The sequence below is a fragment of the Antedon mediterranea genome, chromosome 9 (genome assembly GCF_964355755.1).
Source record: "Antedon mediterranea chromosome 9, ecAntMedi1.1, whole genome shotgun sequence".
NCBI lineage: Eukaryota > Metazoa > Echinodermata > Crinoidea > Comatulida > Antedonidae > Antedon > Antedon mediterranea.
In genome coordinates this window covers 18,702,020-18,728,418 of record NC_092678.1, presented here as the reverse complement: position 1 = coordinate 18,728,418, position 26,399 = coordinate 18,702,020, and the positions used below count along the sequence as shown (strand labels likewise).

Sequence of the window (26,399 nt, the reverse complement as noted above, 5' to 3'; positions counted from 1 at the left end):
TAATAGGGGTGACCAAATTGAGTGGATCTATTGTAATAATACAGAGAACAAAGACAGTAGAATACTGAAATGTAACTTCTACCTGTACATACCGATACATTGCTTATATAACGGTTCAACAGCAGTGTTTATTGAAGTCACTCCACAATCGTATTCTTTTAACTCCTCACTGACTTGCGCCCATTCCGCGTATCTGTCAAGGCATGTACGTTCAATGTCATTACAGTCCGCTATAAACGACCTTGTTGTCAGGGTTAAGCTTAACGGTGGAAGCAATATGTGCTTAGTACCGCCATCGGGAAGAAATGAAAACCAGATATCTTGTACTCCATCTCGATCAAAACTGTGGATGTCCGACAGTAATTTTTCGAAGACCGTTTCTTTCTTGTCGTGTTCCAAATATACCTGAAAAAAAAACCACAGAAACACTGTAGGCATATATTCATCACTAGTCCTTTAGCAACATGTAAAACATAGCATTTATTTTTAATTTTCATTTGGATAAAACTAAGTTTAAAGAGTTCAACTCTGATTTTCCTCGCTTTATCTTTACGGTATATTTAAACAATTAGTATTTATATAAATATATTGATTATGATAGCGGTAATGAAGTGAAAATAGTAAAACAAAATGTGTAAAAAACTTAGATTTTTCCTCCAATTTCTAGCATTATCGTTACAATATATAGGGTTATCTAAATAAATGTAGAAGAGAAAAACCATTCATACCTAATCCATTATATTTTAATGTGTTATCTGAGAATAAATAGGATATAATCAAGGAGGAAAAACACATTTTCCTCCTTGGTATAACCTATTTATTGTTGTTATTGTAAAATTAAAAACCTCTACTACTTAAACAAACAGTCAGGTGAGAAAAAATATAACATCAATCGGAATATGATGGTTTGTTTCATTCCCCTGTAACGAGCTGTCGCTTCAGGACAGTAGACGAAGAATATAAAACAAACCATGCAGTTTGTGGAATACTTTATAGAGAATACAATTACTTAATAATTATCTTACCCTGAAATGAATAACCGGTATTTCAAAGACGTTCGGCTCAGATGGCAATAAGGCTACAAACAGTGTTCCGTCCTCTCTTATCTTATTCCCAACAGATGAAGAAATATTAACTTCAATCTTGTGAAATCAAAATAATTTTTTACTGTTTTTTTTTAATATTTATTATTGACTAAAAAACGTAGGTTACATTAAATAAATGGAAGTAGGAATTTAAAATCATAATGTAATGTAATGCGACATTATAGCGCTATTTCATGAAGATCAGAGCTCTGTGGACTATTTCATTATTTTCAATTTATCCTGATTGAATTGAAATTTAAATATCTCTGTATTTGTTCAAAGACAAATGAGCATTACATAATATAAACTAATCTATCTATTGAAAAAATTGCAATATTTAAAATACCATTATTCATAATGTACTATACAAAAAACATAAACACATTAAAACAATAATCCAACAATTAGGTTGGCCTTTACTGTTAGCGATACAATTTGTTTGCAGAAGACTTTTCTTTAGCTGCCGGATGAAAAGAGCGTTGTGTCTCGGGTTTATCCCGGAGAATGTCGATGTGCTGTGCATGTGAAACGAGTGTAATTTTACAGATATGAACATTTTTTGGATATCCAAAAAATGTTTCGAAAATGTAATTGAACAAATTTAAATCTATACCTTTCCTATTGTATTTAGACCCTCTGGAAAATAGTATCTTCTGACATTGAAACGAAATATGTGTGGAGAGTCTGAGCCTTCAAATGTAAAGACGTTGTGTTCTTTAACATCAGCACATCTTGCTGTCATCGTGTCCAGAAGTTGACTTAAATCTTTACATTCTCTTTCTATTAAAGAAACAGATATTTAAATTTATAGCATCTAGGTTTCAGTGGCAGATCCAGGATTTCTGAAACAGGTACCATTGGTAATAGACAAGTTAATAAAATAACACTCGTAGAGTCAGGTCTAACATTTGTTTTTCTTACTTTGACATTCGTCTGGTTCATCAGAGTTATCTGCACAGTCATACGGCACGTTATCACACATCTTGCTAAGTGAGATACACTCGCCACTTTTACAGGCGAACTCATTACGACCACATCCAACTATAATAACAATTTGAATAATAATTACAGAAGCAATAATTTAATCAACATTTTAAACAAGTCATAATTGTACCGATATCGTACCCGAGTCGTATTATACCAAGTCATCTATACCCGAGTAATTCTGTACCGAAGTCGTACCTGAGTCGTATTATACCAAGTCATACTATACCCGAGTCATTTTGTTCCGAAGTCGTACCTGAGTTGTATTGTACCAAGTCATACTGTACCCGAGTAATATTGTACCGAAGTCACACAGTACTCAAGTCATACAGTACTCGAGTCATACAGTACTCGAGTCATACTGTACCCGAGTCATACTGTACCGAAGTCACACAGTACTCGAGTCATACTGTACCCGAGTAATATTGTACTTAAGTCATACACCTGAGTCATACAGTACCCTAGTCATACTGTGCCCGAGTAATAATTTTCCCGAGTAATATTGTACCTAAGTCATACACCCGAGTCATACACCCGAGTCATACAGTACCCGAGGCATACTGTACCCGAGTAATAACCCAAGTAATATTGTTCCGAAGTCATACACCCGAGTCATACAGTACCAGTACTGTACCCACCCGAGTAATACTGTGCCTGAGTAATACTCTGCCCGAGTAATACTCTGCCCGAGTAATATTGTACCTAAGTCATACACCTGAGTTGTAATGTACCAATTCATAACGTACCTGTACCGACATTATACTTTTCGCGATTCCGAGTCGAGTCATATTCGAGTCTACTTTGGTCGCCATCGTATCTTCGCAGTATTTTAAAAGTTGTTGTTTGATAGTTTAGACTTCAGAGTCAGTATTAAATAGATAATAAATTGTTAAAGGAAAACTTTACAAAGAACCATATTTTGCAAATTTTTAAATAAATCGTAAAAGATGCAAATGCTAAGTTGTTTTATTGTACATTTTCTGGATATTAAAGTGTTTCTTCAAAATAACATACTGAATATTTTGGTAAATGTAAGCCTAATGCAGGTAAAATTAGAAATTGAAATGACGGGTAACGGTCTCTTGTATGATAAAAACATTGAAACTCATGAAGTAGATTTTGCTAATCACACTTGACGTCACATCAATTTACGGCGACGGCTGTACGGCGAGCGAACGCGGCGATATCGTAAATTTTGCAATTGTTCTGAAATTAAATGTACATCTCTTTTACGTTGTCAAAATATGGTTGTTGGTAATGTTGTCCTTTAAATGATAATATAAAAAAAACACACAAACCGATTACTCCTGTACATGTGGGACCTCGGAAACCAGGAGGACATGCGCAGTAAAAGTTATTTGTTACAGTTTGAGTATCAGAAAGCTCGAAACAGATGCCACCATTTTCACAAGGATCTGTGGTACATATATTATCTGTAAAATAAATCATACATCCATGATTAGTAAGTTCATTTAAGTGCGTTTAGACACATAATTACTAAATACTGAAATAGATAAGATATCAACATAATTTCCATGTTGTCATTTTTGTCCGCTAATAAGACATAACTGATAAATATACACATTAACAAGCAAAGTATACATAACAACCTTGTTTCCCTTTAAAGTAGATATAATTGGTATATATACTGTACAAAACCTATCACATCTTTACCTCGGAAGTGAGAATCGGACATATCAGTGTAATGAGTATGTTAAAATTGTGCTACAAAACCTCTTCCCAGTATAGTAGATGATTGATATTTAATGGGAACTGACGGTGTCCGCAAAAAGCTATTGTGTAGGCCTACAACAGTGTAACATTTGTATGTAAAGTGGATTACCTTTTTCAGGATGCCGGAGCCGTTTAGTATCCTGCTATTAAAAATTGATTTACTTATAATCATCTGAATTAAAATGCCACGGAGCAATGTTTTTGATGTAGAGTATTTTCTTCTTTCTTTAAGTTACACCACCAGGGGCGGATTGCTATAAAACAGTCTTAACTGATGGTCTTAACTCTCCGATTAAAGCCGACTTGATCAGATAGACGGTCTTACTAAAGCCAACCCTGTTAGACCATTGCTATAAAACAGTCTTAGCTAAGACCACGTAAAGTAACAAATTGAGGGCGTACATTGCGCGTAAAATACCAAATAAGGTAATTTTCGTCACGCTTGTTCAAATCGCAATAAAAAAACACTACATACATTTCATTTCGAGAAAATCTATTCTAGGCCTTTATAAGAATTAATTCAACGTAAGTATTTGATTTAACATTTACAACTCGTTTAATTGGTTGTCTAATAAGACGTAAAATCAACAAAAAAGAGGTTTAAGACTGTTTTAAGACTCCTTCAAGTAGGCTTTAATTTTAAAGACCACTTACAGGTTAGACCGTGGTATATATTAAAGACTACTTTCTACGTCACGAATTATAGCCGGCTAAGCGCTAAGACTGTTTATAGACCGCTTATAGCAATCCACCCCTGGTCTTTCCTGGAAAATTGTAATCATATTTGCTAGCGCTAGTATAGCAAACTGGACACATATTCTTGTTTGGGAACTCTTAACCCTTACCAATAGACCTACTTTCCAATACGAATTTAATAGGCCTACTAAGTCCTAACTACCAGGAACAACCTGATAAACACAACCATAACGGGTTATAAGGTGTATTCCAACCTCAAGGTCAAACCAATTCTATTGTCCGGTTTTCTTCCCTGTTAACCGCAAAGAGGAACCTTCATGAAAATAAATGGCAACCAGAATGCAACGTTAAATTGAAATATTGAATAATCCTGGTAATAGGATAAAAATCGTAGGCCTATGTGACAATGGAATTGCAATGGCCGGGGTACAATTAATAAAGAACTAATAAAAAGGCCAATGCTAAAAGATAAACATTTTATTCAACTCTAATTTCCTTGAGTTTTCTAAAATGTTTTTAAAATGCTTTCTTGAAAATCAAGAGAGTTAGATTTCCACTTTATTATACTACCCAAATATTTATATTGGGCGATTATTTTAACCTCAGTTCCCTTAATCGTCTATACATTCTACTACAATAAATCTTATTATTATCTCTTTGGTTTTGGTAATACTAAGAGGGGGACAACAGCAGAACGTTGAACACCAGGGGAGTGATGGCGCAAATCACCGGGCCATGACGACTGACAGAAGATCATCTCAGGGTCATTTGAGAATATAGACTAAACGTAGCAAGTAAGTAGGCCTACTTGACAATTGGTTCATCGAAAAGTTAAAATTGTATTATAAAATAATAAGAATTAAGTCTTCATACAAATTTACAAATCCACATAAATTGTTGTAAAATGCTTTACCTGTTGGCTGTGTAACTTCTTCTTCTTGGCATTTGCTTTCATGACATCCTCCTATAAGATAAACCAGAATGATAACATTAATTGTTAAGAATTTTCCAACAATATTTACCACACATGTGTGTCAGGTCCTACAGCAAATATCTAAAAAGTGTTGTAAAGCAGGACAAGCTGGCGGCGGCTTAACTTGCCCTGCTAATTTTTCTATGAAACGCCAAATGCGAATTATTGATTTGCTTGGTTCTTCTATTAAGGATAACGATGGAAAATTTAAAGTTAATATTTTTAAATCAAATTATGCATTTTATAATAAGAAAAGTATTATGACAATCATACTTTCCTAATAGTTTTCTAAATATAGAGTCTCAAACATCAATGAAACGATCGTATTTTTCTAGCAATATTCTGAATTTTGATGACGTAATTTTAGATAGACATTTAGAGACATTTTTAATGGTCTAAATAAAAGAAAAACAAAACATTAATATTGTGTATAACCGTAACGCTTTACCTGTACCAAATTGGCATCTACTGCTTTCAATACTATAGATAAACTAAGCTGATACTGTTAATAGTTGGAGAAATTGTCCACCTCCTCCAAAACATATTTGTACCACACAATGTTCAGGTCCTACCACAATGTTCATACAGTAAGTATAGAACAGTCGTATTTTATAAGCACTCTCAACTGGCTGGTGTGCAAGACATGGTGTGAAATGAAAGGATTAGGCCAAGTTGAGCCGCCACAAGAAAAATGTTTTCCGGTAGGCCTAAAGCCAACATTTTTTTTGTGAATACGGAAACACAAACATTTTAAAATAAATCTGATCCATGTTTTACATCCACTTTCTTAATGATGGCCTTTATGAATAAAATGCAGAAACTTGTACTACTTTGAAAAAAGATTGATTGTACAAAATTCGTTCAGATTCAGAAGTGTGTTATGGACGGCCAATACGGCAAAATGCCAAGGTTAACCCAAACAAAAATTAATAACAAAACAAACATGAACAAATATACGATAACAAACTACAATATTTAAAAAAAAGAGATAAAATGGTAAACAATCAAGGTAAACAGCAAAGAAAACATTTTGTTAAAGATAATTTCTCGAATATTGAATTATTAAACTGTAGGTAGTCTAGAGTATAGAAAGCTTTTCGACAAGTTTTATTAGTAAAATGATAACTTGTTTGACATATTTTAAGTTATTGTAAATTATTGTATGCTGCTTTTATCTTTTGAACTGTTTCTGAATAAATGTTGTTGGCACCAGTTGTAGAGTAAATACTAATTGAAATGATCTGGACGACAATAACAACAACATCAGGCAAAAGTTGAAAATAAAATTGTCAGAAACTATTACTATTTAAAGCATGTTTTAAATAACTATTTGCTATATTTTCTAGATTAGTATTAGTTTCAATCCATCAATATTTGCGAAGACTACAATAAATTTAGTTTAGTTTATTACTTACTAGTAACCAACGTTATTGTTTGTTTAGTAAAACCGCGATAGTTGTTAACCTGTTAATGTGTTTGAAAATAATAATCTTCACTTACGTTCACATACAAAGCTCGCTTCAACATCACAACTGACATCATTCCATTTTCCAGATTCTCCGGGCTTAATCCATACACAGTTTTCATTTCTAGAATTACTTGGCTCACCAGAATCAAAATCTGTTGACAAACAAAACACATCAGATTACATTTTATCATTGCCAATGTAATATAACGAAATACTTTTATAATTAAGAAATCGACCTTTGTATCAGAATTTAAATAATAAGTTCACGAACTTGGCCCAGAAAGTCCAGAGGAGAGTTTGTCCAGATGTTTTAATGACCATTTAGTTTATAATAGAATCCCTAAAGAAAACACTTAGCTTAATTTTGTGACTGTTCCCATCGTAAAACAATTAGATATTGACAGTTTGAAGCAGAGATTCGACAGGCCCAATTCATCATTGTAACCTCCCCAGATAAGATCAATCACTCCCACTTAAACACCTCTGGATCAACTTAGGACCAATCGTTACCCTCACAGATTACGTAGTGACATATGCAAATGAACCGAAGCCAATATACCCCAAGTTTCAGAAGAGCCCAGACACACCTCACAGCCACTTCTTCAGAAGAACATCTACACCTCACAGCCACTTCTTCAGAAGAACATCTACACCTTACAGCCACTTCACGGAGCACACACCTTACAGCCACTTCTCCAGAAGCAGACCTACACACTTCACACCTCACCGACAGCATCACTAATCCTCCGTTCCTTATCTATACTTATAGTTGTATATTGTACTGAAGTTTATACTGAATAAACAATATGTGTTACGACAGTTAAGCGAGTAAGAGTCTTCATTAGTATAACAACGCAACACTATATTACACCAATTAGAGGTTTGTTTTCATGTATATTTTATAAACCTACAGTATCTCAAGCTCTTGCCAACCTGTCCAATTTGTCACCTTATTTTATGTTAATATAATATCGGAGGTTAGGCCTATGTGCCTATTCTAATTGCTAACCATATGATGGTGTAGGGTATGACCACATGACCCTCTGTGTCAAAGTCATGTTTTATCGCACGTTAATAAAAACCTTAGTAAAAAGGTTCATCTGGATCTCTGTATAGTATTCAAATAATTTTTCTTTTGGATCATCCAAAGGGAATAAAACCGTAAAACGTACGTTTTTACTCAAGTAAAGTAACGGTTTTAAACTTACAGTTTTATTCCATTTGGATCATCCAAAAGAAAAATTATTTGAATTAATAAAAACCAATGCCATCAATGATTCCTCCTCCGTGTGTCTCGTGAAATGCCAACTATTCACCGTGATACCCATTTACAAGTGATACAAATATGACATTAACACTCACTTCTATACTGACTGCTTTCATTTGTGACCCAAATATAATCTGTCTCGTTCTTCATATCTGACAAACCTATCCACATTTTTGCATCTGAATATTTTAGAGTAACAAGAAAGTCATTTTCGTTTTGATTTCCGACCACAACCAAGTAGGCATCTATTTCAAGACACTTGTCTCTAGCTCTTGTCCAGTTAGCTCTTTTTTCAACTGAATAGCAACTGCCTTCGAACAAAAACCATCCTTCTGGGCAGGAATCCGACACTGTATGATTTGGAGGGTGTGGATAAAATATAACTAATGGTTAGTCTTACATGGCAAATCCAAAACTAAACTACATTACTGCTACACTATGATGCATACAGAATACTCAATGCCAAACAATTTGCAAATTCCAGCCTCAAAGTCAAACCAATGCTATTTTCCGGTTTTCTTTACTTTTAACCGCAAGAAGGAACCTTCACGACAGCCTGAATGCAACGTTAAAATGAAACATTGAACAATTCTGGTAATAGGATAATAACGTAGGCCTATGTGACAATGGAATTTCAATGGCCGGGGTGCGATTTTTTTTTTCGTACATAAGTTGGGGACCCCCTCATGAAACGTCACAAAATAGACATGAATAATTCATCAGTTAAATTTTCTTGTTCCGTGTGCACCCAAACGTATAGCAACAAGAAGTGATTACAGTTTACACAAGTTAAGTGCGGTACGATTCTAGGCCTATCTCCGCTGTGGTTGCCGCGTGCGATTTCATATTAGAATAGCGGCGTTTTGTGTGGATTGACGAAATAATTAGCCTTTAGTTTATGGTGTTTTTAATATAATTTATTACTAAAGAATTACGTGTTAAAATTATAGTTTCTATTGATACTATTAGGCCTAATTACTAGTCTCTAAACCCATGTCTATTCTAGTAGTAGCATAGTTAGGTATGACACAGTCCGAGTAATAAGTCAGCAAAATTAAACAATAACATTACTCAAAAATACATTTTTTATTCTCGTGGGTCTAATCTTCCCATCTCATGTGTTCATATACGCGCATTTTTAAAGTTCCTTTGAGTACATGCATATTGTTTGATAATAAAATAGTGGGTCTAAGCTTTCTTTGGGCTATGTCCAATTACTACTTAGTTTAATGTCTTGCCTAGCTGTCGATTGGCCTCGACACATTTTGCATAGTGGACGTGTGTGTGAAGAAGAGTGCGCGAAGGCAATCACGTGAATTGACCTAGAATCCTAGGCCTATTGTAGAAAGAATCGTATATCGCAGTTGTGTAATCACTTCTTGTTGCTATACGCTTGGGTGCACACGGAACAACAATTTTAACTGATGAATTATTCATGTCTATTTTGTGACGTTTCATGAGGGGTCCCCAACTTATGTACGAAAAAAAAATCGCGGCCGGGGTACAATTAATAAAGAACTAATAAAAAGTTCAATGCTTTTCTGGCGGCGGCTTAACTTGCCCTGCTAATTTTTCTAGAAACGCCACTGGGAATGATTGATTGGCTCGTTTCTTCTATTAAGGATAACGATGGAAACTTAAAAGTTAATATTTTTAAATCAAATTATGCACTTTATAATAAAGAAAAGATTATGGCAATCTTACTTGTAGTCCCCTAAATATAGGGTCTCAAACATCGCTGAAAACCGATCGTATTTTTCGAGCAATTTTCTGAATTTTGCTGACGTAATTTTAGATAGAGACAATTAATCAAGATCCACACAAAACATTAATATTGTGTATAACCATAACGCTTTACCTGTACCAAATTGGCATCTACTGCTTTCAATACATAATCCTATAAGATAAACTAAGCTGATACTGTTAATAGTTTTAGAAATTGTCCACTTTCTCCAAAACATATTTGTACCACACATCGTTTAGGTCCTACAGTAAGTATATAAACAAACAGTATTTTATAAGCACTCTCAACTGGCTGGTGTGTAAGACATCAACAGTGTGTGAAATGAAAGGATAAGGCCAAGTTGAGCAGCCACCCTTTTTTGTGAATCCGGAAACACAAACATTTTAAAGTGAACCTTACCTTGAACCGTTAGTAAGCAAGATCCGTGTTTTAGCTTTAAATACATCCACTTTCTTATAATGGCTTTGTAGATAAAATTAAAGGAGTCTGTTCCAGAAACGTTTACTACTTGAAAAAATATTGATTGTACAAATACGTTTAGATTCAGAAGTCTGTTACGGCCACATGCCAGTGTTAATCCAAAAAAAATAAATAACAAAACAAACATAAACATAAACAAATAAACGATGACAAACAAAAAAGTATAATTATTACAAAACACATTTTGACAAATTAAAGAACCTGTTCTTTGATTTTAAAGATATAAAACAAATATAAAATGGTAAACAATCAAACTACTAAACAAAAAAAGATAACTTTTTGAATATTGAACTTCCTTCATAAACTTTTAGTAATCTAGAGTATGGTTTCGAAAACTTAATATTAGTAAACGATACATTGTTTGAGAAATATGGAGTTTTCTACGCACTTGAGCTCACAAACAAGACAGAAATTGAAATGCTGATAAACAGACTTGGGGCAAGTCCGAAAAAGCTCTGTCTACACTATCGAACCTTATGTGATGTGCCTATATTTATATGAATATGGTGATGTCAACTCCATATTTGGGAATATCACTACTCTATTTGGGAACATCACTCTTTGTTTTCAAACTGGTTTGATATTGTAGACAGAGCTTAAAACTGTATAATGAATTTGTGTTAAAATGGAAAAATATGAAGCCAAAATGGAAAGTTTGTTAGATCATATAAATATAAGTCATTTAACAGCGTTAGCCACTTAATTTTGAAATTCGCATGTGTCGCGCACGAAACCTACGCCACTTGCTTTAAAACAAATATGGGAATGCCTTGATTTTTCTAAGTTTCAAAACCTTAGTAAGGCCTAATTTTCAGAAATAAGGTTCTCTACGCACGTAACTGAAATGTTAAAAATAGTGAGAGTTCCATATTCACGCGTAAAAGTCTGCGTAGATAAACAAACATAAATGTTGTTTGTATTTGTGTGTAATGACACAGCGTGTAGTTCGTTGATTCATTTTCTTTTGTTGTTGTTGTTTAAAGATGTATTGTTGTCCCCCTGCAAAAATAATTCTTAAACAATTTTTTGTTGAATATGCCATTTTAATGTCATAATATTTATCCACTTTGACCAAACGTTGGATCGAAAAAAACTGCATTTACCTAAAAAACTGTCATTTAAAGCAAAATGTAGTCAAATTGGCTGCCAGTCAATGAGTTTTTGTTTGAATTTAACCACTTATTTTTTCATTTTATAAGTGAAAACATTTTATTTGTTCCGGTTTTTTTTTGTCTACGAAATGGATTAACTTTATTAAAACTACAAAAATCTATTCAAAGTCTTATTTTATTAATCTTCATTTTTCAAGTCTTTGGGGATCGCAATACATCTTTAATGAATTTTTTAAAAATCGAAAGTATAACGAACACTGTTTTGGCTACTGGAACACGATTTGTTTGACGAACAAGAAGGCATACTGTTCTTTATTTAACATTTTATTCAATTTATTTAAAAATAACAATAATTATAAGACAATGGTGACCTGTTTAGGTTACAAATGTAGTATTACGTCACACATTGATTACAATGATTATGATGTACACAACAATGATCTTAAAACGTCAACATAGTGAATAATGTGTTACATACACAGACTAGATACATCTAAATAATGAAAGAAAAGTTAAAAGAAATGATTGTAGACAAACATGAAACAGAATATAATTATATGCATATAAAAGTTTAGTATGACGTCATAATTAGTTACAAAGACTATAAATGTGTATTTATAAAACAATGATCTTTAAAAAATTATATAGAAAATAGTATCTAATAGTTATGAAATAAAATGGAAGATTCCTTAAGAGGTAAATATTGGAATATATGTACATCTATTTATAACTATCTAAAATTCAAAGAACAATGATATTATTATAAATTAAAATGGTACAGTATAATTATACAGTAATGTTAAACTATTAATTCTGACAAAAACAATCCGATTTACTACGGTACTGTTCCCTAATAAAATATACATTGTGCGCCTATAAGTTTACATAACATTGTGTTAAAACGACAAATAAATCAGTACACACGAGAAAAAAACCATACTGTACCTTCAATTATAGAATATTATGATTACGATTACGCCAAATCGTATTAGTTTTGTTTCCCATATTTTGTTCGTTAGGGGCAAGCGGAAAAGAAATACATTCTTGTGTACATATACAGAGAAACCCCACGGGAATTAGTCAAGTGTAGTGCGTATTAAGTACACGTGATATGCGTATATCTAGAAGGTTCCATCAACTAAACGCTCTCATCTCACTGAACGGCTACGCGTATTACTTAGCGAGGCGTTCAAGGTCATAGATTGACACGAGAACATCGTGCATTTACGTAACCAAACATAAATCATGCAAGGCCCATAATTTACAAGTCAGTTATGGCAGAAATTTAGGCCTAGAATATCATTCAAAAATGTTACTACGTGGGTTTTACACATTCTCGATGTTTTTACTAGCAGTATTTGTACTGTGTGTAGAGTCTCCTGTCAGTGGAATACTCTGGTCTTTGACTTTACCCTTGCTGTTACTAGTATCGGTAGCGTACTTAGCTCGCTTAGCTCTGTCACTTTCTTTGCAACATGTCTTCCACGCGTCACGAATATCTTTCTGGCGAACACAGAACAACAGAAAAATGAAGAGGCCTTGCAGAGAGTTAAAGATACAGAATAACAACTGAAACGCGTCGCGAGAGGTCGAATCTGCATCGATTGCGAGGAATCCAAAAACCCATGTTAGGCCTAGAAGTACAGACACCGCGATAGCGTTCTGCAGACGTTTCATGACTATCTCTCTCTTCGTTTGATCAACTGTTTTGGCAATCTTTCTTCCGCATGTCAATGTACGCATTACTAAAATGAATACAACGACATTAAACAGAAGTAGTATGCCGATGATCAGAATGAAGCCATAGTTGCGAACATTCCCAGAAGGAATGAAACAGCTGCAAAAAAGAATGATTGTTACTTAATTTAAAAAAGCAACATATGTTTATCAAACGAAGAAGATGATTGAAGACCTATAGCCTGCTTTATAACTTGTGATTAAATTACAGTACTTGAGTTTGGGTTATGTTCTTGGGTTTCCTCCATGAAGTGGGATCCAGTCTTTAAAATGGCGCTAAATTGATGGTTTTATCCACCGGTTTATTACTATACGTTGATTTGTGATACTTACTAGTTTTCATTCGCATAGTGATCAACATCAACACCTAAACAAACTGCAACAATCACCAGAGGAAATCCTAAAAACAACAGAACATAAATATTGGTGAAAGAAAAATATTTAGAAAAGACACAATCTACGAGTGTTCGGCATGTTTTATTCAATTTGGTCAATATTGTTATATAATGTGTGAGGTTTTGCTATATTGATTTGGTTGAGTGAAATATCACAGTTGTTTATTCAGTAATACGGTATAATACACGATATAATACAGGATAATGCAGGATAACATGACACAGGATAATACGGTAATAAAGAAACAGGAACAAAGTATAAGTGATGCTGTAAGTGAGGCATGGCTGTAGATGTGCTTCTGATGAAGTGTCTGTAAAGTGTGTGTTCCGAGAAATGTCTGTTAGGTGTTGTGTCTGGGCTCTTCTGAAACTTGGGGGTATATCGTCTTCTGCTCATTAGCATATGTCATTAGCATATGTCATTAAATTATCTCTGAGCTTAACCATTGGTCCTAAGTTTATCTAGGTACCTTTTAGAAAGATTGATTAATTGTATCTGGGTGGTTACAATGACAAATTGGCCCTGTCAAATATGTGCTTAAAAAAAGATCATATGTCAAGTCAACTGTTTTCTTTGGGGAACTAATTATTATGCCTAATGGACATTTAAACATCTGTACAATTTCTTCACTGGACCTTTCTGGGGCAAATTGGTGAACTCAATTGAATTGTGATATTAAGGTTGATTTTTTCAATTATAAATCTATATCACTACATTACAATATTCTGCTTGAATCATTGAATATGATTAAAAAAAGCATTTACCGTATCCTGCTAAACATACTTTCAGCATAAAGTGTTCGATATCATCGTAAAAAACTTTGACGAACATAAGGTACATGTTTACAGCTTCGATTGACATCCAGAAAATAGAGGCCAGTCCAAAGTAATGAATCAGCGCTGCTACAGCGATGCATCCATTTCTAGAACCTGTCTGCTCAATACCAATTGCAAACACGAGGTAAAGGAGTAGCAAAGATAGTGACAGGTTTATGAGGATCTTCTGAGGACGTTTACTTCGAAATTGTCTGCAATAAAGCAAGAACATTAAAATGAATATGTATTACTATTAACCAGAGAACTATACCAATGAACTAGTATGTGTTTACAAAAATGGTATTCATGTTCACATACAGTAGAAACACTTACTTAAGACATTTAAGAAGGAATCTCTAATAAGAGATACCCGGAAAACACTACACTACTACTACTACGTTGGAAATGCCACTATTGAAGTGACACGCCTGAAGGACATTGTATACTGTATTTTCATGCGGAATACTTACTTAAAGTATAAATACGTAGCTATTGTAACTGCTAAACACACAATAGACACGATGCATCCGATTAAACTGATGATAGTTAAGGCATCGTGAAACGCAGAATCTTTAGGTTCGTAATAATCCTGTAAAAGAAAGCATTCGTTAACATATTATTGCAATATTACTGTAGAATACTTTTAGATATGCTATTCCTCCAATAGAAATATGTATTCAAAGACCCTTTTTGCCTTCCATACGTATACATTAAATTCTTTAATCACGTTTAACGATCTCTGGTACAATAACCGATCCGATGCAGGTGTATTTTTAATTATTTACCTGTTATGTTGTAGAAAAATACATTGATACTGATGTTTCTTTATCACATACTAATAAGTAAACATTTGTTCTGTGATTTTTCAAGATCTTAGATATTCCCATTGATCTTGCTCTTTACTTTCTATATTTTTCCGGGAAAACAATATGTTCAATCATGGAGAATTATCCATGGATAAACGTAGGCCTAGTCGACCACATTCTTGTCTCATGCTAAATATCGTACAACATTGACCGTGATTGACGTGTAAAACCAATATCTTTCAAATAAAAGAAAATAAAGGCCAAGTGTTTGCGCCCAAATGCAAAAGATAAGCTAAATGATGTCACTTAATGGTAAAAAAAAATAATAGTGACTTACAACAAGAATAGCAAAATTTGTAAGATGATCACATAAGCATACAACACGGTCGTCAGTTGTTCCATCTAGCTCACATCCTTCGCTTGACCAATCGCCTATTCCATTATCAAGTGAGAAATCCCAGAATACACATTCTGTATTATTAGCAGTTTCCTAAAAGAAAATAAAAATATGAATTTACAAATCTCCAATCGGTAAAAAGATTTGAAATGTTTTTGTCAAAGTAAACACAACTGAAAGAAAGAGAAGTAGACTTTAGAAATAGATTAGTTAGTAAATTAGTAAAATACTTTACTAATACATCTCTTGTAATATGAAATTATAAGTAAGCGTGTGTATAAAGCACTTACAAAGCGTGGTAGAAAAGCGGCTTTTATTGGTGTCAACAGTCCATCAATCTTGACTGCTTCTATTGTGGCTGAAATAATCTGACTGCCAACTTGGCGCGTAAATCCTTCTCCAGACGCGTTACCTAAGCTGTTTGAAATGAACAACGAACTGTTTTGGTACACTGTAAAATATACTCTGATCTCATCTTCTCCTGTTTGTTCTTGGCTAAGTGAGACGATCTCAGGCGGAAGTGCGATTGACGCCCCCACCATTTCAAAAGGAAATGTCTTCTCGTAATACGTTTTTACATCGTCTGGTTCAAAAGCGTCCTTGAGCGAGTCGCCGTCAGAGAAAGCAACGTATGCTAGCCCGTTTACTAGAGATTCTGGGCTTACTGCTAAAGTCACCACGCCAACATGTGGTTGTACACTGGTGAAGTTCATGCCTGCTGCTGCCACTGTTGCAAGTTGTCTTTCTAATGACGTCACAAATGACGATGCCGTTTCCCTCATTGATGAATCGAGTATGTTAGAATCGATGATGTTATCGACAACTTCAACAACATTTAATGTTATCTGTAAATAATAATGTTTAGATTCACAAATTCCATTGTAATAATTATGTCATAGTGAAGAATATTTTACAAGGTGGTATATCAATCTCATTATGGCCTATTGGGTCACCACTAGGCCTATTTTCAAAGAATGTTAATCCAGTTGTGGCCGTCTACTTCTTAAGGTTTGATATACAAAAAAAAATAAATACCATTTCGTCAGGCATCTCAAGATCAACAATGTCTTCTAAAATATCTGCAATTGTATCAACCGCTTCTTCATCGAGATCTTCCGTATTGCTGGTGACTTCTGCAAGAGCCTCGGCTACGTCTCCGCCATTCTCTTCTGTAACTTCAATCTACAAAATCAGTAAATACATAATTTCCTAAAAATGCTACCAACACTGTGAAATACAATTTGACATATCAAGTCAAACCTACTCTCAAAGTACGGCTTTACCATGTTGAAACACCGGTTCTCGTCAGATCACCGAAGTTAAGCAACGTTGGGCCTGGTTACTGAGCTTGGATGGGAGACCATCTGGGAATATCGGGTTCTGTATATGAAGCTGGGGGTACCGTTAGGCGTTTGAAATCAGCACTGCTGACTCTTATGGCAGGCCCTGCATCTAGTATCTGTCTCAGACGTATTGGCTTATGCCTTTCCTCTGGTCAAGGTGGGCACAGGACGAGAGAAGCCCTTGATCAATGTTAGGACCGATCAAGGTGCTTTAAACAGTCCTGACTTTGTTTGTATAAAACCTGTTAGTGGCGGTAATCATCGCTGTTGGTTTTGATTGAATAAAATAAAATAAATAAATAAGCACCGGTCTGAGCTAGAAGTTATTACGTGAAGTGATTACGTATTGGAACAATTTTCCAGAGGAGATATAGACATAAACTTACAGGGAAAGTTCATTATAACAATCTTACTACAACCATTCTCGTGCTTTTATATAATTTATTTTACCGCATATATCATTTGCATTAGAAGATTGAGGAAACAGTACATCTACGCAAATTGAGTTATTCGGATAGATTAGCATCCACATCATTATTATTTAAAGAACTTAGAATAAATCAACAATATCAGTATTTAACTACTTTATTTGTCATGAAAGTATACATGGTGAACCTCCAACTTTTCAATATTTTTGTTCATTAATTTTCATTATTCAACAAGGTCACAATTTTGTGTAGGCCTATACCAAAATATCGAACAAAATTCTATGGGAATGGTATTCTGGTGCAAAGATGTGGAATTAATGTTGTTATGAAACTCAGCATTTAAAAAAGAAAGAATATTATGTGTTTGTTTAAGGTAATTATTTTCGTGTTTCAAAAGTGAATTATATTTGAGAAGTTTAAAAAATGTTTTATATATTATTAAGTTTAGAAAGGTTGCCCTCGTTTATTAACTATTATTCTTCCTTGATATATTATGTTTTATTTATATTTAAAATGTGAATAACTTTGTTAGTAAATGAAAGAAAGATTTGTCATTTCAGAGACAATCAACACCTTCAAAAACCGTACTCAATGTAGTTGATTAATGTAGAAAAGAACATATTATCCAAACTTCTCTATTATATCTATACATTTAAAAAAAAGTTATTGATACCTCATCTATCATTTGTATTTGCATTGAAGTCGTTCCAATGTAACAGTCTGTGATAACGATGGATTCCCATAGAGCTCCTGATACGAAGTCTCCACCACAGTATCGGGTCGCAAGAGAAACAGTTTTGCCTAATGTAAACAAAATGAAAACAAAAATTGTATTGTATTGTATGCAATAATGTACTGTGCGCATTCAGTAGAGATAACGTGGCATATTACCATGGAGTAGGCATAATACTATTGATAATAAACTTATTATTACTCCATGATATTCCTAAGTTACAATTATAGAATAACAGCATTTAATAGTCTTGTTATTTACCTTGGTCTGAATATAGCGGACAATCTTGTAACGAATCTGCAGTGACACCAAGTGGAGCATCTTCAAAAGTGTACAAAGTGCCATCAATCACAATGTCCTCTCCAACACAAGATGCTTAATTAAAAAAAAGAAAACATTTCATAATTAGAATGAATATTTTATATATTTTGCATTATTAATTTCTCTCTATGAGACGCCAAGCGAGACGACAGATTCTATTTCTATCTATGAGACGCCAAGTGAGACGACAGATTCTGACAATAGAAGAGGTCGAATCGGAAAAAACATATTTTCATTAACAAATATTTGTTCCGGTCGAAGTGAATTAAGATGACCTATTGAAAGTTTTTTGAATTAAATTTTGTTTTCATGTTTTGGGGACAAAATATCTAACATTTTCAAAAAAGATTTTTTCATAAATAAAACTTAATGTACTAACCATTATAATATAGAAACAGCACTCTTAAAAATATTGAATATTATATTAATTTGGAAATAAACAATGTTACTACATGCATAGTGACAATTAATTAAATCATGTGGCAATACAATATTATTATGCGATAGTGTTTTGGGTTACAACATGTTTATATAATACATTACTTTATCTTCAACCTTATAGGCCTAATATGTACTTACATATACTTGTAACAACAACAGATTCAGGGTCCGTCTCATACCCTTCCAATGTAGTTAGGGAATCATTTATCATAGAACTGTAAGTGGTTGCGTTTTGGGCTTGGTTGAAGTATAAATCCATATTAGCAATGACACTCCCGGATTCCAGACTCGTGACGAAGAATTCAAATGATTGAGGCAGGCTTGCAGACAACTGAAATAAATATATTTGTATTCGTTACTATCAATAAGTAATACATACATTACACAAATAGTAAATACTATGTTTTTGATCCAAAATTGTTCTAAACATTATCGGAATCGGAAATGTATGCACAGTACTTTCTCAAAACACAATCATTTTTAGACGTGATGAAAGTTGGACAGCGCAAACATTGAGATTGTCGGCTGCCCTCTATTAATATCTATTTAGCTATCTATCTATTTTACTATCTACTAAATGTGTAGTTAATGTATATTCATATATCTTATTTGTCTATAACTAAATTTTTGCTGAACACCTTTTAACATAATTTTGTTCTGTATAGTTTAAGAATATTATTTTCTGTACAGTCAAGTATCATTTACCATTAATATTCTTGATTGTTATCTATAAAACATCTTGCATATTTATTATTTATATTTTTTGTCGACAATAGTATTTTGATGAAGAGCCAAAACCGGTAACCGTTCAAATGTACTTACAGTAGCTTCCAACGCATCTGTGAAATTTTTGAATGCCAGACTTTCTCTGTCTGCATAGTCATCTTCGAAAGGAATGTTGAATCTAGCGAGTGCTCTAAAAGTAGCCAGACCTAATGAAAAATATTGAATGAGAATGAAAATGTAAGAAGACGAAGAATACAATATACTTAATATCAAAACAGTGTCATTAATAATTATTCTTAGAAACGCCCAAGTAAATAGTTCATAATAATGTTAGTTATTAAATGATGTTGGTATCAGTGGCTGATCTCAATGTAAATACAAATAAAATAAACATAAACAAGTGATATAATGGAACAGCCAGAAAGAAAGTGGTAATGTTTTATAAAAACACTATTGCTTCGTATATACATAAATAGTTGTTACGGTATTACAATTGATATAAAGTATGTCAGGTTTTTTGTTCAGGTAGGAACGATAGAAAAATGAATAGTAAATATTTTCAAACTTTAGAATAGCATGTGACAATTGACTTACATTTACGATAATAGAGAGGTTTCACAATCTTACGAATACGATAACGAAAACGGATACGTCACGCACACGTATTCGTTTTCGTACGCGTAAGCCAGTAAAAATCTGTTTCGCATGGCAAAGAAATATTGAGGGCAAAGCGCATGTACATGTTTCTTGACTGCCTCGGCATAGCGTAACATCAAAGCGAGTAAGGACTTTAAAACTGCTATTTATCAAAATTGACCTGGCATCATTTTAGTAAATTACTTTAGTAAATTACTTTTAATAAATCTATAATTATATTATAATCATAAATTCCTGATTCAAATGCAAAATAGATCAAAACTATACTTGTTTTGTACTTACGAATATGACTGGTGATATTCGTCAACACGAATACGCTTTACGAATATGATATGGGGATCAGCTCAAAACTTTCACAAATGTGAACCGTATCCGTTTTCGATATCGTATTTGTAAGGTTGCAAAACCTCACTAATAACATCATAACTCGTTTCTGATTTGTGTTTAAGTGCAGTATACGGAAACCTAAAGTAATTATAATCTTATTATTTAGCAGTAGGTCAGACTTACCCGAGATTAGAACGGTTGCAGAGTTTGATTTTGCATCTTTCCTATCCTGAGATCTATATCCAAAACAGGAATAGTCGCCCTGATTCTGACCTTGGTCTAGCTGTACGTTGTAAACAGGACCATCAGCACCACTAGCGATACGGCCGCCGTTTTTAAACCATTCATAAAACTCAACGTTCTCTATATTGCATTCTAATATAGCTGCCATGCCCACTTCAGCAGCTTGCGATTCAGGATGACGTACCACTTCAGGATCTGAAAATAAAATTGACACAAATTAACAAAATTGTTTTTAAATGTATTAAGCATTATAATGTACTAGGCGAACATTCACGAACTCTGATTTGCTATGCAATTTTGCACCACATGAAGTGGAATGAAATATTAATAAACGAATGAGCGCACACAAATAATGTATCGAATCAAATGAATATTGCATTTAGGAAAACAGGCTTAAATTGTAAAGTAGTGTAATGGGTTTTTTTTATTGATAAAAAAATGTCATAAACTGTACCAAACGTACAGTAAGTTAATAAAAAGAGGGGGGAGGGTGTATTTGTAATCATGTATGTTTTAAATATGTATTGTCTAAAAAACAAGAAAAATGAAGATTATTAAAAAAAAGTTTTTGAATAGGACATTTCTTAGTTTTAATCAAGTACTAAAAAACACTAACTAATGTTTTCATTTATAAAAAGACAAATAAACCGTTAAATTCAACCAAAAAAAAATTGACTGGAAGTCAATTTGACTATGTTTTGCTTTATTGCAGTTTTCATTTTGGTCAGAATGAATAACTAGTAACATTAAAATAATATTCAACATACAGGGGTCATATTAAATATCTTTAAATAGTTGGCCTAGTTATATAAACAACGCGCATAAACATACCTTCAAAGAACTCTCCGAAGCAAAGTTTAAGTGAGGGAAATTCGACGTCTGTCCGACTGCAACCAGCACCAACCTGGTCTAGCACGAGTCTGTTCCAGTCACTTAAGAATTGCAAACATTCGGGTGAGCTTTTTTCACAAGTAAAACCATTCACTGAGATTGCCTCGTTTGACAGGCCAACGTCTGGTTCCGAACGAATAGACAACTCTATCTCATACGTAGACGTGCTGTTGATTTTGATTGGTTGATCAAATGTCAGGTCAATTTGAAATATGTCTGGTTCAGGAGTAATTATTATACCGTCAAAGGTTTCAGCATAGATAGTAACACCTGTATTTAGATTCAATATAGTGATTTCTATGGAGGTAATGACGTCTTCATAGACTGTTACTCTAGAACTGAAAGAGCCCTCTCCAAACTCTAGTCCTCTACCGATGACAATATTAGACGATGGGAATGAAACACTGTATAAAACAGATCCTTGAACAAAATTATTAATGTAAAGAGAACCTCCACGTTGACTAGTTGGCGGGATAAAGGTCATAGTCATATTGTAGCATTCTGGCATGGATTGGAAAAAGCTTCGAGTTGCCGCATAATAATTTGTACAGGAACCGTCTGAAAATATTGGATGAAAAAAAACTTTTGATTATGATGATGTAAGTATGCACAAGCATAAATACTAAAATGAATAATAGTAGCCCTGTCATTAGTTTAACATTTTACGCATGCACAACAGTACAGAAAAGAACAATACAACAGTACAGGCCGCCATCCTTCCAAGAAGCCGCTTACTTGTAATCAAATAGTTGAGGCCATCTTATTTAAATCAAAACCAGTTTTAAAGCGCCTTTGTTTTCCACTAGAATCGCATACGGTTTTATTTTTACCTTCTACTGAAATAATTACATTTTCACTTTGTTCTGTATCCGCTATATTTCCAACTTGACACACATATCTAGAATATAAATGCATTAACATTTACATATCTACAAAATAGCAGCAAGGTAAGATAACCAAAAGTTATTAATTAAAATATGTTCAAGTCATGATGATAGTAACTATTTTAATGAAATTGATATAAATAGTTTAAAATTTCTTAAAATAAAATTATTGAGGAAGTCAACACGAAAAATATCAACAAATTAAATTTTACATAACGTAAAGCAAATTATCGATAGTTTAAAAAAAAAATATTTTAACATTAAATATATTAGAAATACAATTCACTAAAAAAAACCACACTTACGTTGTTTCAGAAAAATCCATTATTTCGTACACTGACTGAGCGGTAGAAGGCGCTGTAACAGGTACGTATTCACCTGAATCAGTAACCGTTGCCCATTGGACAGTTGCTGATGGAACTCCAGACGCCACACAGTATAATGTGACACTTTCTTCTAAACTGATGCTCATCGAGCCACTGACGGATGTAATAATTGGTGCAACTAATGAAAAAACAATATAATTACAAAACGTGTTTTAAGAATATACATGGTTAGATATATTTATCAACAGAAAAAAAACGTGAACAATTATTGTTATTATTATTATTATTATTATTATACAGCCTACGGGGCGCAGTTCGAGGCAATCATTTGATACAGTAAGTAATTACATTCGAACATTAACAAGCAAAACAACTCCTATTCTGTATGTTGAGGCACGTGTTGTTGAGGCCAGTAAAGCTTGGGACGATTCAATATGCAAATTACACGGCAGCGTTTTACATTTGTTAAAGATCGACACTTTTGTACGTACATTTTGCTTATAGGCCCACTAAATTTTCTTAAATTTACCTATAAATGCAGAAATGTAAATAATCGTGAAGTAAATGACATTCATTATAATTTTAGTGCGTGCTTATTTAAATCTAGGGAGATATAATTTTTGTATAATTTTAAGTATCATAATAATAATTTCAGAGAGAAACAGCAGTACAAATTAACGGCAATAGACAATGATTGAACTATGCAACAGGTGTTTGATATAGGCCTAGGCCTACTTACCAAGACACTGGTCAAACAATGGTTCAACAACAGTATCAATCGAAGCTATCCCGCAATTGTAATCTCTCGAGTCGTCAGTGGCTTGTACCCATTCTGCATATATGTCAAGGCATTTAGAATCAAGATCATCACAGTGCGGAATAAATAACCTTGTTGTCATGGTGAAGCAAGACGATTCTTCAATGAAACACGAGAACGATGGTAGTAGAATGTGTTCTGTGTCGCCATCAGGAAGAAATGATAACCAGACGTCTTGAGGCTCATTTTGAACAACACTGAATATATCAGACAGGTTTTTCTCTAAGATCATTGATTCCACCTCTTTTTCAAAATATACCTGAAAAATATATTGGTTTTATTATATTAATAAATTATTAATACTAGATGGTACGCTCGCTTCGCTCGCGTATCATCTAGGTCGTGCCCACAGATGGTTCTCGAATATATAATAATTTCAGCGTTAAAAAACTGACGATTTCAAATGTACGTACAATAATACATGTCGTTTACACAGGAACGAATAAATAGACACTGATTTATGTACTCAACTAAAATTAGCACCCTGGGAATTACTTCCGAAAGAGATTGTCAAAAAATGAGACCAATTGTTAAGTCAAATTTAAACAAACTTAATTTGTGTTTTGTAATAGTAATTTAACATTAGGGGTGAGGGATGGGGAAGAGGATGGGTGCAAAGAGGAACAATTTTTAAATATATTCTTTATCCATTTAGTAACAAAATATTAATTGTTTTCATGTTTTACAAATAATATACCACTAAACACAGTAAAACATTGCGATGTAATACTTTGTTGGAAAATATCAGTATCACCGTCCTAGTAGATTGAAATAGCAGTACATGTAACGATACATCACTACGACGTGTATGTTTATATAATGTAAAACAATTTGTGAAAACCACCTCTATTCGGGGAAAATCATAAATTCGATTTAATCGTCAATAAATATTAAATTATCTAATTCAACTGAATTAGTAGGCCTAATGGTTTTTAATTGTTTCTTAGAGCCAAGTCATACTTAAGTTGGTTCCTACCCTACCCACCAAAGTTGTTTTGCGTTTAGGGCATATGATGCACCGTAAGCCTATCAAGCTCTACTATGTCTTTACAACGCTACTCATGCCAGTGAGAGGGAAGGGTGATGTTATGGGTGGTTTAACTGCAATAATAAAGATTTGATATCCAACCTCTGCAGCACAGATTGAAACAAAAAATGGATCGAATTTCTGTTATGAGTATACAGTACTTTCCTTTACGACGCCTGAGGGAATAGACACTTGTGGAACGACACAGAGATTGGAATGATGTTCCATTCATTGCAAATCAATACATTTATATAAACGTATATTAAATCTATCAAAATAGTATTTTTTTAAGAAAATCGGCCTGTCTTCAACATTATGATACTGTACTCGAGCTGTTCAACGGGTTTTCAGCTATTAAAAACAATTATCGTAGGAGGAGATAGGAAAATGCGAAGCCTCCTCGCAATTTTGTGGCGGGTATTTTTCAAGATGGACATCCATTAGACAGTGTATACCACGATCGGAAAGCACCCCTATTTGGGGCAAATCGTTGAACCTAAATTCGTTTTAATCGTCAATAACTAATTATCTAACATAATTTAATTAGTAAACAGGGCTACATCAGGTGGTTAAAATCAGTATCAAAAGTACGAACCAACTTTATATACCATCGAGTAAAAATTCTAAAAGTAAGGTGCGATTTACCGAATTTTGCCCTTACGTAAATTTATATATAGATTATAATAACATAGGGCTCATTACACAGTGAAAATTAAATTTCAATAAAATCAGAATCTAATCAGCTTTATATCAAAGAGTGGAATAATGACTTTTCTTGCTTTTATTAATTCAGAAAACAAGAATTATGTACAGTTATGTAGTATTATAATGGAAATAATAAGAAATATAGCTGTGTCTGGAGAAAAAAAACAAAAAATATATGTGCATCTTTATAGAGATGTAGATCTACATACAATAATATGCAGAATTCCATGTGTACCAGTATCACTTGTGTGCCTGCCTGAATCATGCGACGTTAGATTAAGAGTTAGGTTATGGTATCATGGTACTAGGTGATACTGGGAGAAATTTAGATTCGTTGCCGAGAAACGGGTGAAAAAAAACAAAGCACAACAAAATGACGTGGACGATGTCAATGATACAATAAGACGTAATGAGTAGTAATTGCGTATTTTTATTTATTTATTTATTTATTTATTTATTCTGGTATAAAACTTACAGCAAGTAGCCACAAGGCTAAAAATGTTGCATTTACTAAATTACTGTACCATATACTTACATAACAATAAAAAGAATGTAAAAATAATCTTACCCTGAAATGAATAACAGGTATTTCAATAACAGTTGGATCCGATGAAAGTAATGCTACAAACAGCGTTCCAGTTTCTCTAATCTCATTTCCAAAGTATTCAGAGATATCAATCTCAATCTACAACAAAATATTTTATATAATGTGATTAAAATACATACTACTATAACAGTTTTGAAAAGCATTGACAGACTGTACATTTACAATCTTTCATTCAAATTAAATTCGACATTGTCATTATCATTATTACATATATAACCATAGTAATCAT

The 26,399-nt window shown here is 33.4% G+C and overlaps 2 protein-coding genes and 1 pseudogene across 2 annotated transcripts; 1 reads left to right on the top strand and 2 right to left on the bottom strand.

Moving 5' to 3' along the window:
* Positions 1-3: 3 nt before the first annotated feature.
* On the bottom strand, positions 4-10,183 carry LOC140058270 (uncharacterized). The gene is made up of 9 exons (XM_072103835.1): positions 10,066-10,183; positions 8,303-8,557; positions 6,973-7,092; positions 5,413-5,463; positions 3,368-3,502; positions 2,007-2,126; positions 1,699-1,865; positions 1,026-1,142; positions 4-405 (listed from the first exon to the last, which is right to left on the bottom strand). The coding sequence occupies exons 1-9, from the start codon at positions 10,181-10,183 to the stop codon at positions 79-81; spliced, it is 1,410 nt and encodes a 469-aa protein (XP_071959936.1). The 3' UTR covers positions 4-78.
* Positions 10,184-12,418: 2,235 nt separating this feature from the next.
* Positions 12,419-26,390, bottom strand: LOC140058269 (uncharacterized). The gene is made up of 18 exons (XM_072103834.1): positions 26,379-26,390; positions 26,132-26,248; positions 23,754-24,090; positions 22,994-23,192; positions 22,635-22,702; positions 21,745-22,362; positions 20,854-21,108; positions 19,783-19,892; positions 19,099-19,291; positions 18,460-18,573; positions 18,139-18,266; positions 16,730-16,876; positions 15,985-16,539; positions 15,635-15,787; positions 14,962-15,080; positions 14,441-14,703; positions 13,614-13,680; positions 12,419-13,380 (listed from the first exon to the last, which is right to left on the bottom strand). Exons 1-18 carry the CDS (start codon positions 26,388-26,390, stop codon positions 12,870-12,872), a joined length of 3,966 nt encoding a protein of 1,321 aa, XP_071959935.1. The 3' UTR covers positions 12,419-12,869.
* On the top strand, positions 16,964-17,083 carry LOC140059652 (5S ribosomal RNA; annotated as a pseudogene).
* Positions 26,391-26,399: the final 9 nt, after the last annotated feature.

What these genes read in the sequence shown, in the direction of transcription:
- LOC140058270 (XM_072103835.1), bottom strand. Translation starts at nt 10,183, where the DNA reads ATGTGTGGTACAAATATGTTTTGGAGAAAGTGGACAATTTCTAAAACT. An exon ending in GTCTAAATACAATAGGAAAG is followed by an intron (nt 1,143 to 1,698) that starts GTATAGATTTAA and finishes TGATTTCACAAG; the next exon opens with ATTGAAGTTAATATTTCTTC. An exon ending in TACCGGTTATTCATTTCAGG is followed by an intron (nt 406 to 1,025) that starts GTAAGATAATTA and finishes TTTTTTTTTCAG; the next exon opens with GTATATTTGGAACACGACAA.
- LOC140058269 (XM_072103834.1), bottom strand. An exon ending in ATTGTTTGACCAGTGTCTTG is followed by an intron (nt 23,193 to 23,753) that starts GTAAGTAGGCCT and finishes TTTTTTCATTAG; the next exon opens with TTGCACCAATTATTACATCC. An exon ending in CACTATGCGAATGAAAACTA is followed by an intron (nt 13,381 to 13,613) that starts GTAAGTATCACA and finishes TCTTTTTTGCAG; the next exon opens with CTGTTTCATTCCTTCTGGGA.